Below are 16,424 nucleotides of genomic sequence, written 5' to 3' on the forward strand. Positions count from 1 at the left end.
CGGCAATCGATGCCGAAACCAACAAAATCACGTCTGAATGACCTCAAATTTTGCACACACATCACAAATGATGCTACAAACCCATTTCAACTTCCGGAATTCCATTCCGACCCCTATGAGATTTACCAAGTATGTAAGGTAGAAAGCACTACATATAAATAAAGTCTGAAAACTTGTCTGCTGAATGATCAGAATAAGAGTGGTCTTACCACGTACTCTAGATCGGCTTACTATATCGGTATCACTTGGACCACTTGGTCCTGCTATCTTATTGTACAACTCAACCTACCATAAGATTCTGAACTATTTCTACCAACCCTTGCTTAGTAATCTCTTGTTGCATCGTCATTCTTAATTATTATCAGAATACAAAATGGCTCTTATGCGTAGCAAGGTAGACCATTCGTAAGGCACATTAGAACATTACTATATGGCGGCACGTACATGAAGCAAAGTAGATCGTCCATACGTCTCACAATATTTGGGTCGGACTATGCGTACACATGGGACCGTCCATAACCAACCTTTATCTTACCTATGCGTTTCATAGACCGTCTATAGGTTAACCTTCATTATCCCCTTATGGGTTCATAGACCATCCATAGGGAACATACTTATGCATAAATAACATTACAACAACATGCAACAATCAATATCTTACAAGCTAGGTACTTGTGTCTATAACGTATAATTTCTTGTAGTACTTTCGGTAACTCTTAGTTCGTATTCGGAAACTCGTAATCCCTACTTATTAGCTTTAAGGAAACTCATAACCACTCTCAGATTTACACATCCACCGTGGCATACTAGTAAAAGGATTTTGATATTCGTATAATCGTACCTTTACAAATTCATTTGGTACATCGTACGGCTCGTATTTCATATTGTTTCAAGTGACTCATCCGTTAACTCAATCTCTACTTCCTTTAACGTATGGAATATCATTACTATTTCCACATGCGCATGATTATTCTAGTTATGCAATACAATGCATTTCATAACTTATGTGACCTTACGTTCTTCTACATATGATCTATTCATTCGTTAGTTTGCTCATTCACGGCCTTTAAATTTACGGGGAGATTCTTGTTTAGCAACTTATCACATCCCTTAATTTACATCTCTCTCTCTTATTAGCATTAGGGATCTTCCATAGCTACCTTCACTAACCAATGAAAACTACTTCGGCCATTTCATAAGATCATAGGCTCTATACGTAATTCCTACTTGTGAGCCATTTATAATTTACTATTAAACGAAGGCTATACTTCTTGCCATAGACTCAACATAAGTTCCCTGAGGTCTCTACTTATTTCTAGGAATTATCCATGGATTACAACTATGAGTAGCTCATTTGTTATCTATATTCACTTTTGAACTATTAGAGGCTCTTAACATGTCAACATAGAGCATTCGCTAGGACACGTCCCCTTGAACCTCTTATAAGGGTGACATCAGCACGGAATCATACTGGAAGAAGAAAGGGAAAGCCTTACATTTCTTTAAGTCAATCATTCGATGAAGATGGTGGGAAAGTCTCCTCTTCAATATAATCTATACCAATAAAAATAACACTACTATCAACAATAGTAACACATCAACTATCTACCACGCGGCAAGCTTGTTCTACACCGAATCGGACATCATCTCCCCCGTTTCTTTCACCTCCCTCAAGGTCACAACATTAACAATAACAGGCCACCCTTAATCCATATATCCAGCACCTTAACAACATGAGAACAGCCCAACAATACAATATCACAACAACAATAGGGACAACATTAAGATTAGGAATAGCTAGCTTGCGATACATCGAGCGACAAGCGCGGTCCTTAACTAGCAACAAAACTCTCTTCTACACTTCTTCTTCTCTTCAAGTTAAATATTAACAACAACACACACACACACACACACACACACACACACACACACACACACACACACACACACATATATATATATATATATATATATATATATATATATATATATATATATATATATATATATATATAAAACACCTCAAAACAGTCCAACATGGTATCACAACTTCTATACGTCTTTTGACCGTCAACTCATAAGTTCTAGCTTCAAACAACTTAGCTAGGGCTTAGGTATGATCAAACTCGTGTAGGAGAAGAAGAGCCTACCATTAAACAGCAAGAAAAACTCGAAGAGCAACTCTCCTTAGAGTTGAAAGAATTCATAATACATCAACAACATCATATAAGTGATCTCCACCACTTCCACAACACTTTTGATGAAGAACTTAAGTGGTTTGGCCTTGTATTTGTGTATGAATCTTTAGGATATGCTTAGAGAGAGTTTAGAGTTTCTTGGAGGTCTGATTTGGTTGAAAATGATACTTAGAGATGAAAGTTGTCACTTTATATAACAAGGTAAGCTTCCACCGACTTTGTGGGTCCCAAGGAAGCCGTTTGCGCAGTCTCGCAAAAATGCAAATATCTCTCTATTCCGATGTCATATCGATGAACGGTTTAATGCGTTGGAAAGTAGACTCGTAGATATTCAATTTGATGGGTGTATCACCCTGTAACCCAAATATATTTAGAGAAAAGCTCAGTGACATTAGACCCAAAGTTAGGTCAAATTATAAAAGTAACTTGCGACAACCTTTGCCGTGTTTTATTTTACAACTTGTTTGAGTTAAAAACTAAATATACAAATATTATATGATTCAATTAACTTTAATAAATGACCTCCTTAGGATATTAATCCCTCCTAGTTTATCCTGAAAGTATGGGTTATAACATCTTTGATTCGTTTAACCTCCAACCCTCACGATACTTCTTTAACACTTGTGTTAACCCATCATTATCTTTGTGAAGGTCCTTAAGCTCTCCAGCTTACATTGATGCACTTAAGATGCATTGTAGCATGAAATTATGGGGTGTTACATTTTGGACTTGGATGTATGCCCGGATTTACATTTGGGTGTTTCTAGAAGGTTTTGGTACTATTTGGGAAAAGTTAAAAATTTGAAGGTTTGGAATGTTCATGAGTTTTACTGAGAATTGACTTTGGGAGTTGGAATAGGTTCGAATTGTTATTGTGGGAGTTGGAATAGGTTCATTATGTCATTTGGAACTTGTATGCAAAATTTGGATTCATTCTGGATTGTTAGGTTTGAATCAGACGCTTGGTTTGAAGTTTGAAGTTTATGAACTTAAGAGATTGATCTTGATCGACGATTTGTGGTTTTGATGTGAATATGTGTGATTTGAGGCCTCGAGTAGGTGCGTAATATATTTTGAGACTTGTTGGAATGTTCGGACGGGGTCTCGAGGAGCTCGGGTGAGTTTTGGGGTGGCTTCAGACCATTTCTAGGCCATTTTTAGCTGCTGGTTTTTGGATACAGGGGTGTGCAATATGATCTCGGACTTTGGGTTGCATTCACGAAGAGAAAAATGGGAACAAAAGGACTTGTGAATCGCGCTCGCAGAGCAATCATCGCGTTCGCGAAGAAGAAATTCTGTTGTCACTTAGCCAATTTTGGAAGCTTATATCTTGCAATCTATAAGGAATTTGGAGATGATCCAAAAATGAAAGTTTTAGCACTTTGTGTATAGTTTTTAGAAAATCAAATTATTTATCATTTAGAGTTATGTAAAAAAAGTTATGGTTATTATACTAGAGGCTATATGGAAGAGTTGGCAAAGCTTGTTGGAATTTGTTCATCGCGATCGCGAAGGGTAAAAATTGAGCTGAAATATTTTTTTGAATCGGTATCGCGATGTTAGGGACTATGATCACAAAGAAGGACCACTGATATTGCATTAAAACATCAAATTTCGGGATTTTGAGTTCATTTTAGCATATTTTGAGCAATGGAGCTCGGACTGAGGCGATTGTCACCACATGGATTGGGGTAAGTATTTTATACTTAGTTTGATTATATTTCGTGATTCCATCTTCATTTTTGGTATTTAATTGATGATTTTAAAAGAGAAATTGGGGGGTTTTGTCTAAACTTTCCCAAAGTGAATATTTGAGTTTTGCGTCGATTCAGAGTCGGATTTGAGTGAAATTAGTATAGTTGGACTCGTAATTGAATGTATTTTTGGATTTTGTGAGTTTTGTTGGGTTCCAAGGTACGGTATCGGGTTTGACTTTTTGGTTGACTTTGAGTAAATGTGTAAGGATTCGGCTTTTATCATTTGGGATTGTTTCCTTAGGCATTATTTGATGTATTTGCATTGCTTTTGGCTATTTTCGAGTCGTTCAGAGGTTGATACATGCGGGATGGTATTTCTTGAGTATTGTTTGGCTTGATCGGTATTGAATTTGGCTTGTTCGAGGTAAGTAAAATATATAAACTTGTATTTGAGGGTATTTAACCCTGGGAACTAGGTTATATGAGATGTATTGAGGTGACGCACATGCTAGGTAACGAGCGTGTGGGCGTACACCAGGGAAATCATGATTTTAGTTGACTATTAGACTATGACCAGACTTGTTTTGCTATTATTTTTTGTTATATCCATGTTCTCGCTACTTGTTTGATTATATGAGATGTGAATCATGTTAGAAATCATGTTTAGGCTATGCGCTTATTCGGTTGAGACCTAATGTGGATATCTCTATTATTTTGAGTTATCTGATCTAACTGTAATTATATACTTAGTAATGATTCTTTAATTGCATATCATATCTCAGTCTTTGTACACCATTTATTGTTACATCACATGTTACCATTGCTTGGGCTAAGTGGTACAAGATTGTGAGCCCTTGAGACTTGAGAGATTGATGAATGAGTTGGGGCCTGAGAGCCGGATTGTGAGTGATATTTATGGGATAGGGTTGCACGTCGCAGTAGTCTTTATTGGCTATTTATAGGGTCGGGCTTCATGCCGTAACAGGCTTTATTGGCTATTTTATGGGATCGGGTTGCACGCCGCAGCAGGCCTTATCAGCTTATTTATATAGGATCGGACTGCATACTGCAATAGGACATATTGACTTTATATTAGTGCTTGGGCAGGATCCGCCCCTCCGGAGTCTGACATACCAGCAGTGAGCACAGGTACCGTACAATGCTGAGTGATTGTGTGTGATGAGTAGGAGTTTGAGACAGGAAGATTAAGTACTCTGAGAGTGTGAGTATCTGGAATTATCACCGTGAAATCATTCATTTGGCATGTGTACTTGGCATGTAGGCATAGAGATGTGTTTTTCCTCATTCTACATAGTTATGTGACATTCATGATCTGACATGTACATTTGACATGTAGGCATTGAGATGCACATTCACCATGCTAGATAGTATATGATAATTGATGACTTGACATGCATATTGACATGTAAGCATGGAGATGTACTTTCCTCATGTTATCTGACAATGAAATATCTTATCTGTTATTGAAAGTTTAGGAAAAATCACAGATTTCTAATATACCCTCATATTTTGGTGATTTCGCCGAAAGATTTGGGTTTTACTTATATACTTGAAAAGCATACCTATATTCTGTAATTGTGAATGAGCTGAGCATAACATCTTTGAGTTATTACTTGTACTACTTTTATTATATTGCTACGAGTTATTCTTGGCTATTGGTGTTGGACTCTGACCGTTTTTCAAGCTCATCACTACTTTCAATCTAAGGTTAGATTTGTTACTTATTGAGTACATGGGGTCAGTTGTACTCATACTACACTTCTGCACCTTGCGTACAGATTTTGGAGCTGACTTTACTGTGCATGGTGGGAGCGGGCATTGAAGATGTACACGCATTTCAGTTATAATTACCTCTTGTTCTTGGTAGCTTTAGATTTATAAATCTGTTTATGTATAACTCGAACAAATGATGTACTTATTTCATACCAGTTTTATAAACTATAAGTCTTATAAGCTAATGATTTGTACTATTAGTCCTTAGGTTGTTGTATAAAAGTTTAGTTATTTCATCATTTATTTCTCAGTAAATCTCATTTTAAATTAGATTATTGTTAATTGGATTACCTAGCGGGTTGGGTTAGGTACCATAATGACTTGTTGGATTTTGGGTCGTGACAAGAAATATCCTATAACAAGTGCAAAGTATTAAGAAGTTATACAAAAAAACAAAATCTAATAGAAGTAACTTACAAATATTACCTGTTTTGTTGAACCTCTTGGTCTTCCTCTTCCTCTCCCCCTTTTTGGTACACTTTGAACTGAAGGTGTTGATGAAGAAACAACACTTGATGACTTTGCACTAGCAGTTGATTTTGTAGTACCTTGTGCACCCTTATGACAACCTTTCTTATTATGGCCGTTTGCATGACAGTTATTGCAGGTCATCTGAGTACCTCTTTTGGAAAGCTTTCCTGTTTTGTTTTCAGTTGGTTCCTTCCTTCTCACTTTTTTGAGCCTGTTAGGCATTTTTCTTACTTCTGGTGGTATAACTGAAGGGTTTTGTGACTGTGGCCACATCTCCATATTTTGTACAGGCTGAAGGAAGTGACTGTAGGTCTTCATATAAGTCTCCTTATGGTACCAATGTGCAATGTAGTTAACTGGCACTAATTTTTAAAAATGGATAGAAACTACAATATGAACACATTGTATATCCTTCAACATCCAAGCTCTATAGGTGCATGTAAGCCTATTCAGATTCACGATATGCTTACTGGTGAGTCATTCCTTCACTTCATAACCATATTGATCATTCCAGTGCACCACACATTTTATTGACTTTGTTGTGTTCTCCTACAACACCTTCAGTGCCATTGAAGAAATATCACAAACCCAAGTATTAGAGAAATCCCTCAATTGTACTATTCTTATCATCATCTTCACGCTGATCTCTTCAAGCATTGTGATTATTGTCTTGTTCCTTGGCCCCAATATCCTAGAATTAAAACTTTTAGCCAAATTGTTGTCAACACTATCACAATTGCTGAAATACTTGAAATATACCTTGCACCACCTCTCTTTGTTATAGTATAGCAGGTCCTCAATTATTTTATCCCCTAGTTTCTCTATGTGATCAAGATTTTTCTTTAACTCTTGCTCATAAGTAGACCTAGCACATCTCCAAAAATAATTTCTTCTCTCAATGCCTTTCCATTTGTTTGACCAGTTTGCTACGATGTGCCTGGAACATATTCTATGTTCTGCCTGTGGAAGGATCACAGTGATTACTTTGTCAAGTCCCTACAACAGTTAAAAGATAAACTTAACAGATTTGATCAACATATTTAATAAAATATAGATTACCTTCTACATGTCTATAATAACAGTCAACTCTATCACATCTCTAAGCTAAAGATCATTCTTTATAAGATTTACAAACCATACAATAACAACAACAACAACAACTCAGTATAATCCCACTAGTGGGGTCTGAGGAGGGTAGTGTGTACGTAGACCTTACCCCTACCTTGGGGTAGAGAGGTTGTTTCCAAATGACCCTCGGCATCCTTCCCTCCAAGAACTCCCCACCTTGCTCTTGGGGTGACTCGAACTCACAACCTCTTAGTTGGAAGTGGAGGGTGCTTACCATCAGAGCAACCTACCTTGTCCAATTTACAAACCATCTCCAATTAAATATATTTTCAACTTCAAATACTGCCAAGCTAGTGGCAATATCTGATTATTACCATCCTTATAGACAGCCACAAGTGCCCTGTACAAACATCTTTCAGAAAATACCCATCAAACAATACACATCTTATAACTATCAAGGAAGGCCTTCTTCAAGGCATCAAAACAGATATAAAATGCTACAAACATTTTCCTACCATCTTCATGTGTTTCTTCACTAAGTTTTACAACATATGTGCTGCCTGGATTAGTCCTTAGCAGCTCATCTCTATAGTCCATAATTCTGCCAAACTCCTCAACATGGTCCCCCATAATTTGTGTTAACACAATACTGTTGGTTTTTCTTACAACACTCCTTCCAATATACATTTCTAACTCCTTTTGAACTAACTCCTGAAACTTAAAGATTCTTATATTTGATTTAGAATTATTCTGTCCTTGTATCTTTCTGCTAAGTACTTTGAGTTGCACAGTTTGTTCTTGATAGAACCACTGCACTTGTGAAGTGTATTATAGTTCTTCACTACAAAATCTTTTGTCCTAGAATCATAACTAGAAAACAAGAGTCATGGACAACCAGCACAACACTTTACCCTCAACCTTGTAGATTCATTAACATACTTATCTAATTGTACATGTTCTTGAACTGTATACTTAGTAAGTGCTTCTCTAAACTGTTTAACACTCTCAAAAGCAAGACCAGTTTCGCAAATAATTAACTTACAACTAGGATCAAAGATAACCCTATTTTTTAGCTTTCTTCTTGCTCTTACTAGCTGTTGGACTTCATCTTCACCTTCATCATAAGTAGTTTCATCAGGATTTATTTCAAATCTAGCAGCTTCATCTAAGGGTTAATATGGCTCATCTCCAGTACTCTTACCCTACTCTTACCCTCTAAAGTTGTCTTCTTCCTAGTTGCATACTCATCATATCCTAGATGTGGACCCTTTTTACCTAACTTGGCATGTCTAGTTTCAATCCTTATCTCTTTTTTCTTCCTTCTCTGCACCCTTTTCCTCTCTTCTCTTAAACTCAGTACTCCTTATCAATATCACTACCATATTCTTCTTCCACTTTATCAAATAGCTCTTCAAGTTCTGAATCTGTACTATTGTCACTACTGTCCGCATCAGATTCAGCTAATGGAATATCATTAGTATTAGAAGAACTACCCGCATCCCCACCAGGCACATTATCAGCAACAGGGACACTATTTTGTGTCACTTCAAACCCTACACCTTCACTGCCCCCAACACTTTGATTTGTCCCTTTATCAAAAGACACACTAGATTCCCTACACACATGGCTTACATATTCAATAGATTGAGGGACCACTAATCTTCATCAACGGAGTGGGACACATACACTTCAAATATATCCCCATTTTTCAATAGAGGCACAATACCCATAATATCCCTAACTGTTAAAATTTTTACCAAAGTGCTAGAATTGGGTGGTCTCACATAAATAGAACATGTTTTACAATTATACCCATTTTCTTTGACATAATCTACAAACTCAAAATATGAAAATATGTCAACATCAATATCAAAATACTCTGTCATGATACCATATTCGTAGTTGATAGGATATTGTTGTAACTGACCTCCATGGAAGATCCTCAGTGTAACGAGCTCAAAAGCCATTTTTAACTGAAATCGGTAAAAAAGAAAAAAGATAGTAATTTGTTTTACACTTCAAAATTGACAAGAAATTGAAGAAAACAAGAATTACCTACAAGAGACCCCAATAATCTTCAATATCTACACTCTAATCGACGATATTTGGGAGAAATTCTACACTCGTTACTCTTTAACTGGTCTGGTATCATGGAGGGCGGAACAAAATTCACTCGCAATATTTTTAGAGGGGTAAAGGAATACCCGTTTAGTTTAAGTGTTCAAACATATTTTCTGGATAAGTTTAATGGGATCTTTATGTATTTTGCCTAGATCTAATTATAAAACAAACTTAATGTGCAAAGTAGGGGTGTCAATGGTTCGGTTCAGTCGGTTATTTTATAAAACTTGTACCATACTAATTTTTTGGTTATTCTATTATGTATAACCAAAATTAGACTTTTCGAAACCGTCTCAATTACGTCGGTTTCTCTTCGTTATTGGTACAGTTTGGTTTAATTTTCGGTAATTTTTTTTAGATGTTATGTAAAAGTCTCCAGTAGAAGTAGAATGCAATAACATACGTACTTTTATAGGACTTAGCAAAACTCTCTAGACATTTGTATAGTTTAAAAGGTGATGAATTAAGAAAATATGAAGATGGTTAGAGTATAGATCCATCAACTATTCTATAGCAGTGTAAAAGAAACTAAGTAAATACATAGAAAATATAAATCACACGAGTGAAAATATATTAACCAAGCTGGAATTCAAGAATAAAGTCTATAGAAGATTAAATATTCAAAAAGATAAATCTAAATCATACAAAAGGAAAACATATTCAATAGATTGTAGTTTGTTACTCATAATCACTACAATACTTTGTGTCTTGCTAGTGAATATGCTGAAAATAATTTAGTTTCAACAGGAGTAACATAATAGGTTTGGGAATTAGGATTTTGAGTTAAATTACTTATTGACTTGTAACTGTTTCATAATTCCAAGGCCCAAAAAAAAATTTAATGTTTTATTATTTTTAAACTTAATATATAAATATATTTTTGACATTATAAATTTATTCGGTACGGTTTAATATTTCATAAAATAAAAAATATTTATATAAAAACATTAATTAATGAGCACTAATTAAACTTAAAAATTGATTCGGTATAGTCAATTTTTAAATACTCATTTACACCCCGTGTCCGAACGGCTAATTAAAAATTAATGAGCACTAACGGACGAAGACGCGGCTTAGATATGACCCTCTTCTACTTTTTACTGTTCTCGACCGAAGGAGCAGCGCTCCAAGCTCTGGTTAAAGTTAGAACTCTCTCTCTTTCAGTTCCGTCTTCCCGGCTGCCGGTTTCTGCAGATCTTTGCCACTGACGAAGCCTATTCTAGAGGTAAAACTGCTAACTTTGTTTACTTCTTCATTTCAATTGTTGCATTACGCGTGCTAGTCTTCAACTCGTTAGGGTAATTCCAACATTCTCTTTTTTAATGCTTCCTCAATACCAAATTGTATTTTCATCAATCTGTTTTGGGTGGGCCTTTTTCCCGTGCTACTTCTCTTCGATTTGGTTTCTCCATCTTCGCTAATTAGGGCTTTGCCCTTGTAGCTTTTTGCAACACTTAAGGTTTTTTTTCTCTTTAAGTGTTGCAAAAAGCTAAAAATGTTTGTCCTAAATCAATATTTTATCTATTAATAGGGCTTAAAACAATTTACCTACATTAATCGGAGCCCCAGCTTCTTGAAGATGAAGTTCTCAAATGGTTTCATGATAATTTTGCTTCCTATTCGCCGGATTAGCTCGTTAGTTTTTTTTTTTTTTTTGTGTACTTGCTGCATTAATTTTCTCTGCATTTGAATTCTGGAGCCTTCCAAATTCTTTATTCGTCAACCTGCTAAAATGACAAAATAAGCTTACTTATCAAAAGAGAATAACCAACCTTTTCTGTTGAATGCTTGCAGGAATTAGGAGGTAAAGTAAATGACTCAGCAAGAAAGACTATATTTTTAAGTTCCTCATAAAAAAGACTACATTTTTATGTTAACACCTCTCACCTCACTTATTATTCCCCCGTTCTTTCTCTTCCATGCCATAAATTGACCTCTTTGAAGCACACTTGCTTATATATTTGTGCTTCTCAAAACTTTGCTGCCTCTCTTGAGCCAAAAAACACTTCACTTCGTATCCACGACTTAAATATTTGGCACATAAGCAACATAACATGGGCCCAGTCTGAGTACATAATCCAGTTTGCCCAACCCAGCATTTGGGAGGTCTAATGACTTTTTGGTCATGATCACTCCTTTCTTAAGCCCAATAGGTTCAACTTACAGCATAATATAAACCATGTGTCAATCTTTTGGTTTTTATTTTAACATGAAGTTATTGTTTCCTTGGTTTTATCTGAATAAACAATCTTTGTGGTGGTCGTTGATTGATATAACAACTGCCTTATGCAGAGTTTCTGGAAGCATCTGTAATGAGATTATCTGCATTAGTGTAACTTTGTCATAAATTTGGATTTTATATTTGAATAGTGATCAATATCTGAATGTGATTTTGGGAACAATCCTATTACTTGGTGAGACTTCACTGCTGGGAGTGGGTTGGTTTTAATCAAAAAGACTTTGGAACTCTCGGATGCTATTCACGTCTGTTTTTAACATTTGGTTTCTCTTATGGGCTGGTCATGTGATAAGAAATCATATAGGAGGTTGAGGGGTTATAAGTTGGATCAGAGCATGAGAGATAAATTGCTAATCCTTCAATTACCTATTTACAGTTTATGCTTTCCTTCTGTTACTTAGACCTTGGTTCATCGAGCATACTCTTCATATCAAAACTCTATGTTCATTAGTGAATACTGCAGGAATAATGGACACCTATGTCAGTGCCAATGGAAAAGAGGGGAATAATTTGTCTCGGCATTCCATTGTTAAGAAATTGAAGGGCTGTTATCAGTCTCCAGTAGTGGAAATTGTTAGAGCATTGCCTCAATTGCCAACAAAACCATCTAATGCTCTCGGTCCAGTCACTCCTGATTCCATCCGAGAAGGTGGTGACCACGTAGATGTGTGCTGGTCACCAGTGTCTTCTCTTCCGAGGACTCTTTGCTTCAATTCTCAACAATATGGCAACCTGGTTTATTCAAATGAAGGAAGTCCACGAACTCCAAAGGGGTTGGTCTGTAATCCATTTGCTCCTGGACCAGATGAACTCTTGCTTGCCCCGCAGTGCAAGAAATATTTTACAGATTCACGAACCAAAGTGATGCGTCAGCTTAACTTTGAGGAGTTGCTGAATTTCGATGGAAATGTTGATCATACAGACAATATGGGATCTGTCTCAGAGGATGAGATGCTATTTGAATCGTTGTACAATTCTCTTCTAGAAGTTATTACCTCAGAACAAACAGAGGGTCTTCATGCTAAAGCCTCAACTCCACTTTCAGATTCTGATGGATACAAGACACCTAGCTGTGCACCTCGTCTTAGTAGAGTTGCTGATACTTGCCCCGATGCTCCTAGGAGGCCTGCAAATCGATTTAAAAATATTGACAAGGGATTATGCAAAAAGCTTACATTTTGACATATCTTTATGTTGCAATGTAATAATAACTATGTGAAGAAATCTGGGTTCTCTACAAGAAGATTGATTCTAGTACATGACGACCTCACGCATCTTTACTCTGGTCACTAGCCTCAAATTTGGATGTCGTAGAGCATTAACAAATGGGAAAAGGGTCAAATATACCCCTCTACTTTGGATATTATTCACATCTACTCTCTGTTATACTATTTGGTCATATCTACTCTTGCCGTTAGCCAAATCTTTTAAAAATACCTTCCACCTAACAGAAAGCCACCAAATTTAAGCAAGACTTATTTTTTTTTAAAATCCATTAATAACCCGTTAAACCCCTTTTATTTACTGTACCTTTTCCTCACAAATTAGTCATCTCTTTCGTAGTCACTTGTTGAACTCAAGAAGTGAAAGATATAAAAATACCAACAATCATATATTCATTTATATATTTAGTCACAATTCTTTTAATATCCTTATTGTATGTTTATTATATTCTACCTTTACCAATTTCGTTTTTCTTTTTCTAGCTTCTCTTTGTTTTTTTCTGCCATGTCGAACTGTACCGAGTATCCACAATGATTTTCTTTCCACCATGACTTGAATGTTTATAGTATCTTATTAGGTTGATAGTTCTTAAGTCTTAAGGCAACTACAAAGGTATTTATTCCTCCAATAGTGAGCCTTTGTTGATAAATATTTACGCACCATGATTTTCTTATTCTACTTTAAGCATTTAGGCTACGAGTAATTATCGCCAAATAACGCCTTAAGAACCATAGTTAGAGTCCAAGCTATGGGATGTGATACTCATAATTCTTAGTAACAACTGAACTTATAATGAATAAAAATTATAAAATAATTAGAGGAGATTCAATTTAAGATCAAGCTACAGTCTAAGGAATTCATCAAGAATAAAAGAAAGTACACCAACAAGTTGGAAAGTAACTTAACAACACAAGTACACTAACTTCTTGTATTAACCGAACACAAGTATTGTTAAAGTATATATCAGTTGTTACCAACATACAAACCAATTATCAAGTGTGCATTACATTAGACAAAGGGATATCATATTATACCCACACAATAATACAACCGAAAGTGATAACATGATATCCTAATGCCACCATGAACAACTAAGAACCAAAATATAAATTTTACTAATCCTACTGCCACCATCGTTCTCACTCTCTCTAAATGAATAAAATGTGTTAAGACGTCTCAGAAATCTAGGTTCCGTATTTTTATATGATGGATTTAACGGGTTGTGGGTTAATGTATTTTTTTTAAAATGATTTTTTTTTAATTTGGTGGCTTTCCGTTAGGTGGAGGGTATTTTTAAAAAGTTTGGCTAACAGTAAGGGTAGATGTGGCCTAATAGTACAACAGAGGATAGACGTAAACAATATACCAAAGTAGAGGGGTATATTTGACCCTTTTCCCTTAATAAATTGCTTAAATATTTGACATGGTACTTCTAATCTAGCCTTTACTTTTGATTCTAAGAGTTGTACTAATTATGTAGAGTTCAGTTCCAGCATTGGGTGGTTGTACTCTTGTAGTAGAATAGTGTGTAGACTGTAGTTGAACAATATGTCGCGCTTTTATGCTTCCAAAACTAGTCGGTGCTCTCCACTTGGAGAAGATAATTAACAAGAAAAGAAGCTTGTAGTAGCCAAATACTAATGTATTTTCCTTTCTTTTTGGTATAACATGTCTTTAATTAATTATGTAGAAGCCATGATTAGCTATTCTGTACATTCAACACTACATACTCTTATTGTGGGTTATCAATAAAATTATCTTTTACTGATAAAAAAAGAGAGTTTGTGATTCATGGATTTAGAAAGTGCATGTGTGCTGACCTACTGCCTTGGTTGAAATTTATGTTCCTTTTTCCCGTGTATTTTGTGTAACGACCCGGCCAGTTGTTTGGTATATTGTAGTCTCGTTCCCCTATTTATTGCCTCTTCTATGTTTATTTGTGATTATGTGACTTACTGAGGTAGTTGGATTGGCTTCGGGAATGTTTTGGGGGTGAATTGAGACACCTAGTCTCAAAGTTGGAAGCCTAAGTTGGAAGAGTTGACCGGAGTTTGATTTTTTTGGTAGACGACTATGGAATGTAGTGTTGATGGTTCCAATAGTTTCGTATGGTAATTTTGGAGTTAGGCGTATGTCCGGATGCTAAATTGGAGATCTGTAGGTGGATTTGATGCTTTTGGCGAAAATTGAAAAGTTGAGGTTTGGAAAGCTGATAGGTTTGACCGAGGATTGATTTTATTGATATCGCGTTCGTATTGTGGTTCCGGGAGTTGGTATAGGTCCGTTATATCATTTGGGACTTCCATACAAAATTTGAGCTCTTTTGGAGTTGGCTTAATATGATTCGGCATTGGTTTTGGAAGTTGAATGTTTATTATTTCATTAGGCTTGAATTGAGGTATGATTCGTAGTTTTGATATTGTTTGGTGTGATTTAAGGCCTCGAGTAAGTTCTATTGTGTTTTAGGATTGATTGGTGTGATTGGATATGATCACGGGTGCTTCAGGTGTATTTCAGATGGGTGTCAGACCATTTCTTCATGTGTTGGAACTGCTGATTTCTATGCTTCTTGTTTCCTTCTTCGCGATCGCGAGAATGGGTCGCGAGAATTGGAGGTGGGCTTTTACTCTTCGCGTTCGCGAAGCGTTGGGATCTTTGTTCATCACGAACGTGAGTGTGGGACCGCTTTCGAATAGAAGGAATGTGAGGCTGTGTGGTAGCACGCATTGTTCAGCGCAGTCGCGAGGACTGGACCGCGATCGCCAAGCATAGGGACTTTTGGTCATTACGTTTGCGTCTGTTGCCTCGCGTTCGCGTAAGAGGTTTAGGGAGCTGGTGGAATTTGTTCTTTGCGATCGCGACGACTTTTCCGCAATTGCGAAGGGTAGTAACTGGGCAGATTATATAATACTCTATTTCGAAGGTTTGGTTTATTTTAACAGATTTTGAGTTGTAGAGATCGGTTTTGGGCGATTTTGGAGGGGATTTTCACTGTTTGGATTGAGGTAAGTTTTTTGTTTCTCGATTTTGTTCATTAATCATGATTCCATCATTGATTCTATCATTTAATTAGTGATTTGAGTTGAAAAAATTGGGAGATTTGTAAAAACTTTCCTAAATCATAAATTGAGGATTTGAATGTGATTTGAGGTCGGAATTGGATAATTTTGGTATGGTTTGACTCATATCAGAATGAGTATTCGGAATTTGTAAGTTTGGTCGGGTTCCGAGGTGCGAGCCCGGGTCGAACTTTTGAGTTCTTGTCACGACCCTAAATTCTCACTTTAGGATGTCGTGATGGCACCTATTATCTAAGACTAGGTAAACCTATCAAAGAATAGAATATGACAGAAATAACAACTAAAATCATGATATAAACTGATAATCCTCATAATAACTTAAATACATAATCACAATACAACATTCCAAAAATTCGGTGATACTGAGTCATAAGCTCTATAGAAATATATTAAAATATCTAATACAACATTGTCTGATAATAAGATAAACAGTAATAAGGAAATGGCGGAAGGTGACTCCGAGGCCTGCGAGTATCGGGCAAGTATACCTTGAAGTCTCCAGAAATGACTGACTGATCACTAGCGTCCAACG

General features: G+C 36.2%; 1 protein-coding gene across 1 annotated transcript; it reads left to right on the top strand.

Moving 5' to 3' along the window:
• The first annotated feature begins 10,445 nt into the window (after positions 1-10,445).
• LOC107759833 (uncharacterized) lies at positions 10,446-12,842 on the top strand. Its single transcript, XM_016577844.2, has 2 exons — positions 10,446-10,574; positions 12,052-12,842. The coding sequence occupies exon 2, from the start codon at positions 12,057-12,059 to the stop codon at positions 12,768-12,770; it is 714 nt and encodes a 237-aa protein (XP_016433330.1). The 5' UTR covers positions 10,446-10,574; positions 12,052-12,056; the 3' UTR covers positions 12,771-12,842.
• Positions 12,843-16,424: the final 3,582 nt, after the last annotated feature.

The sequence above is a fragment of the Nicotiana tabacum genome, chromosome 2 (genome assembly GCF_000715075.1).
Source record: "Nicotiana tabacum cultivar K326 chromosome 2, ASM71507v2, whole genome shotgun sequence".
Taxonomy (NCBI): domain Eukaryota; kingdom Viridiplantae; phylum Streptophyta; class Magnoliopsida; order Solanales; family Solanaceae; genus Nicotiana; species Nicotiana tabacum.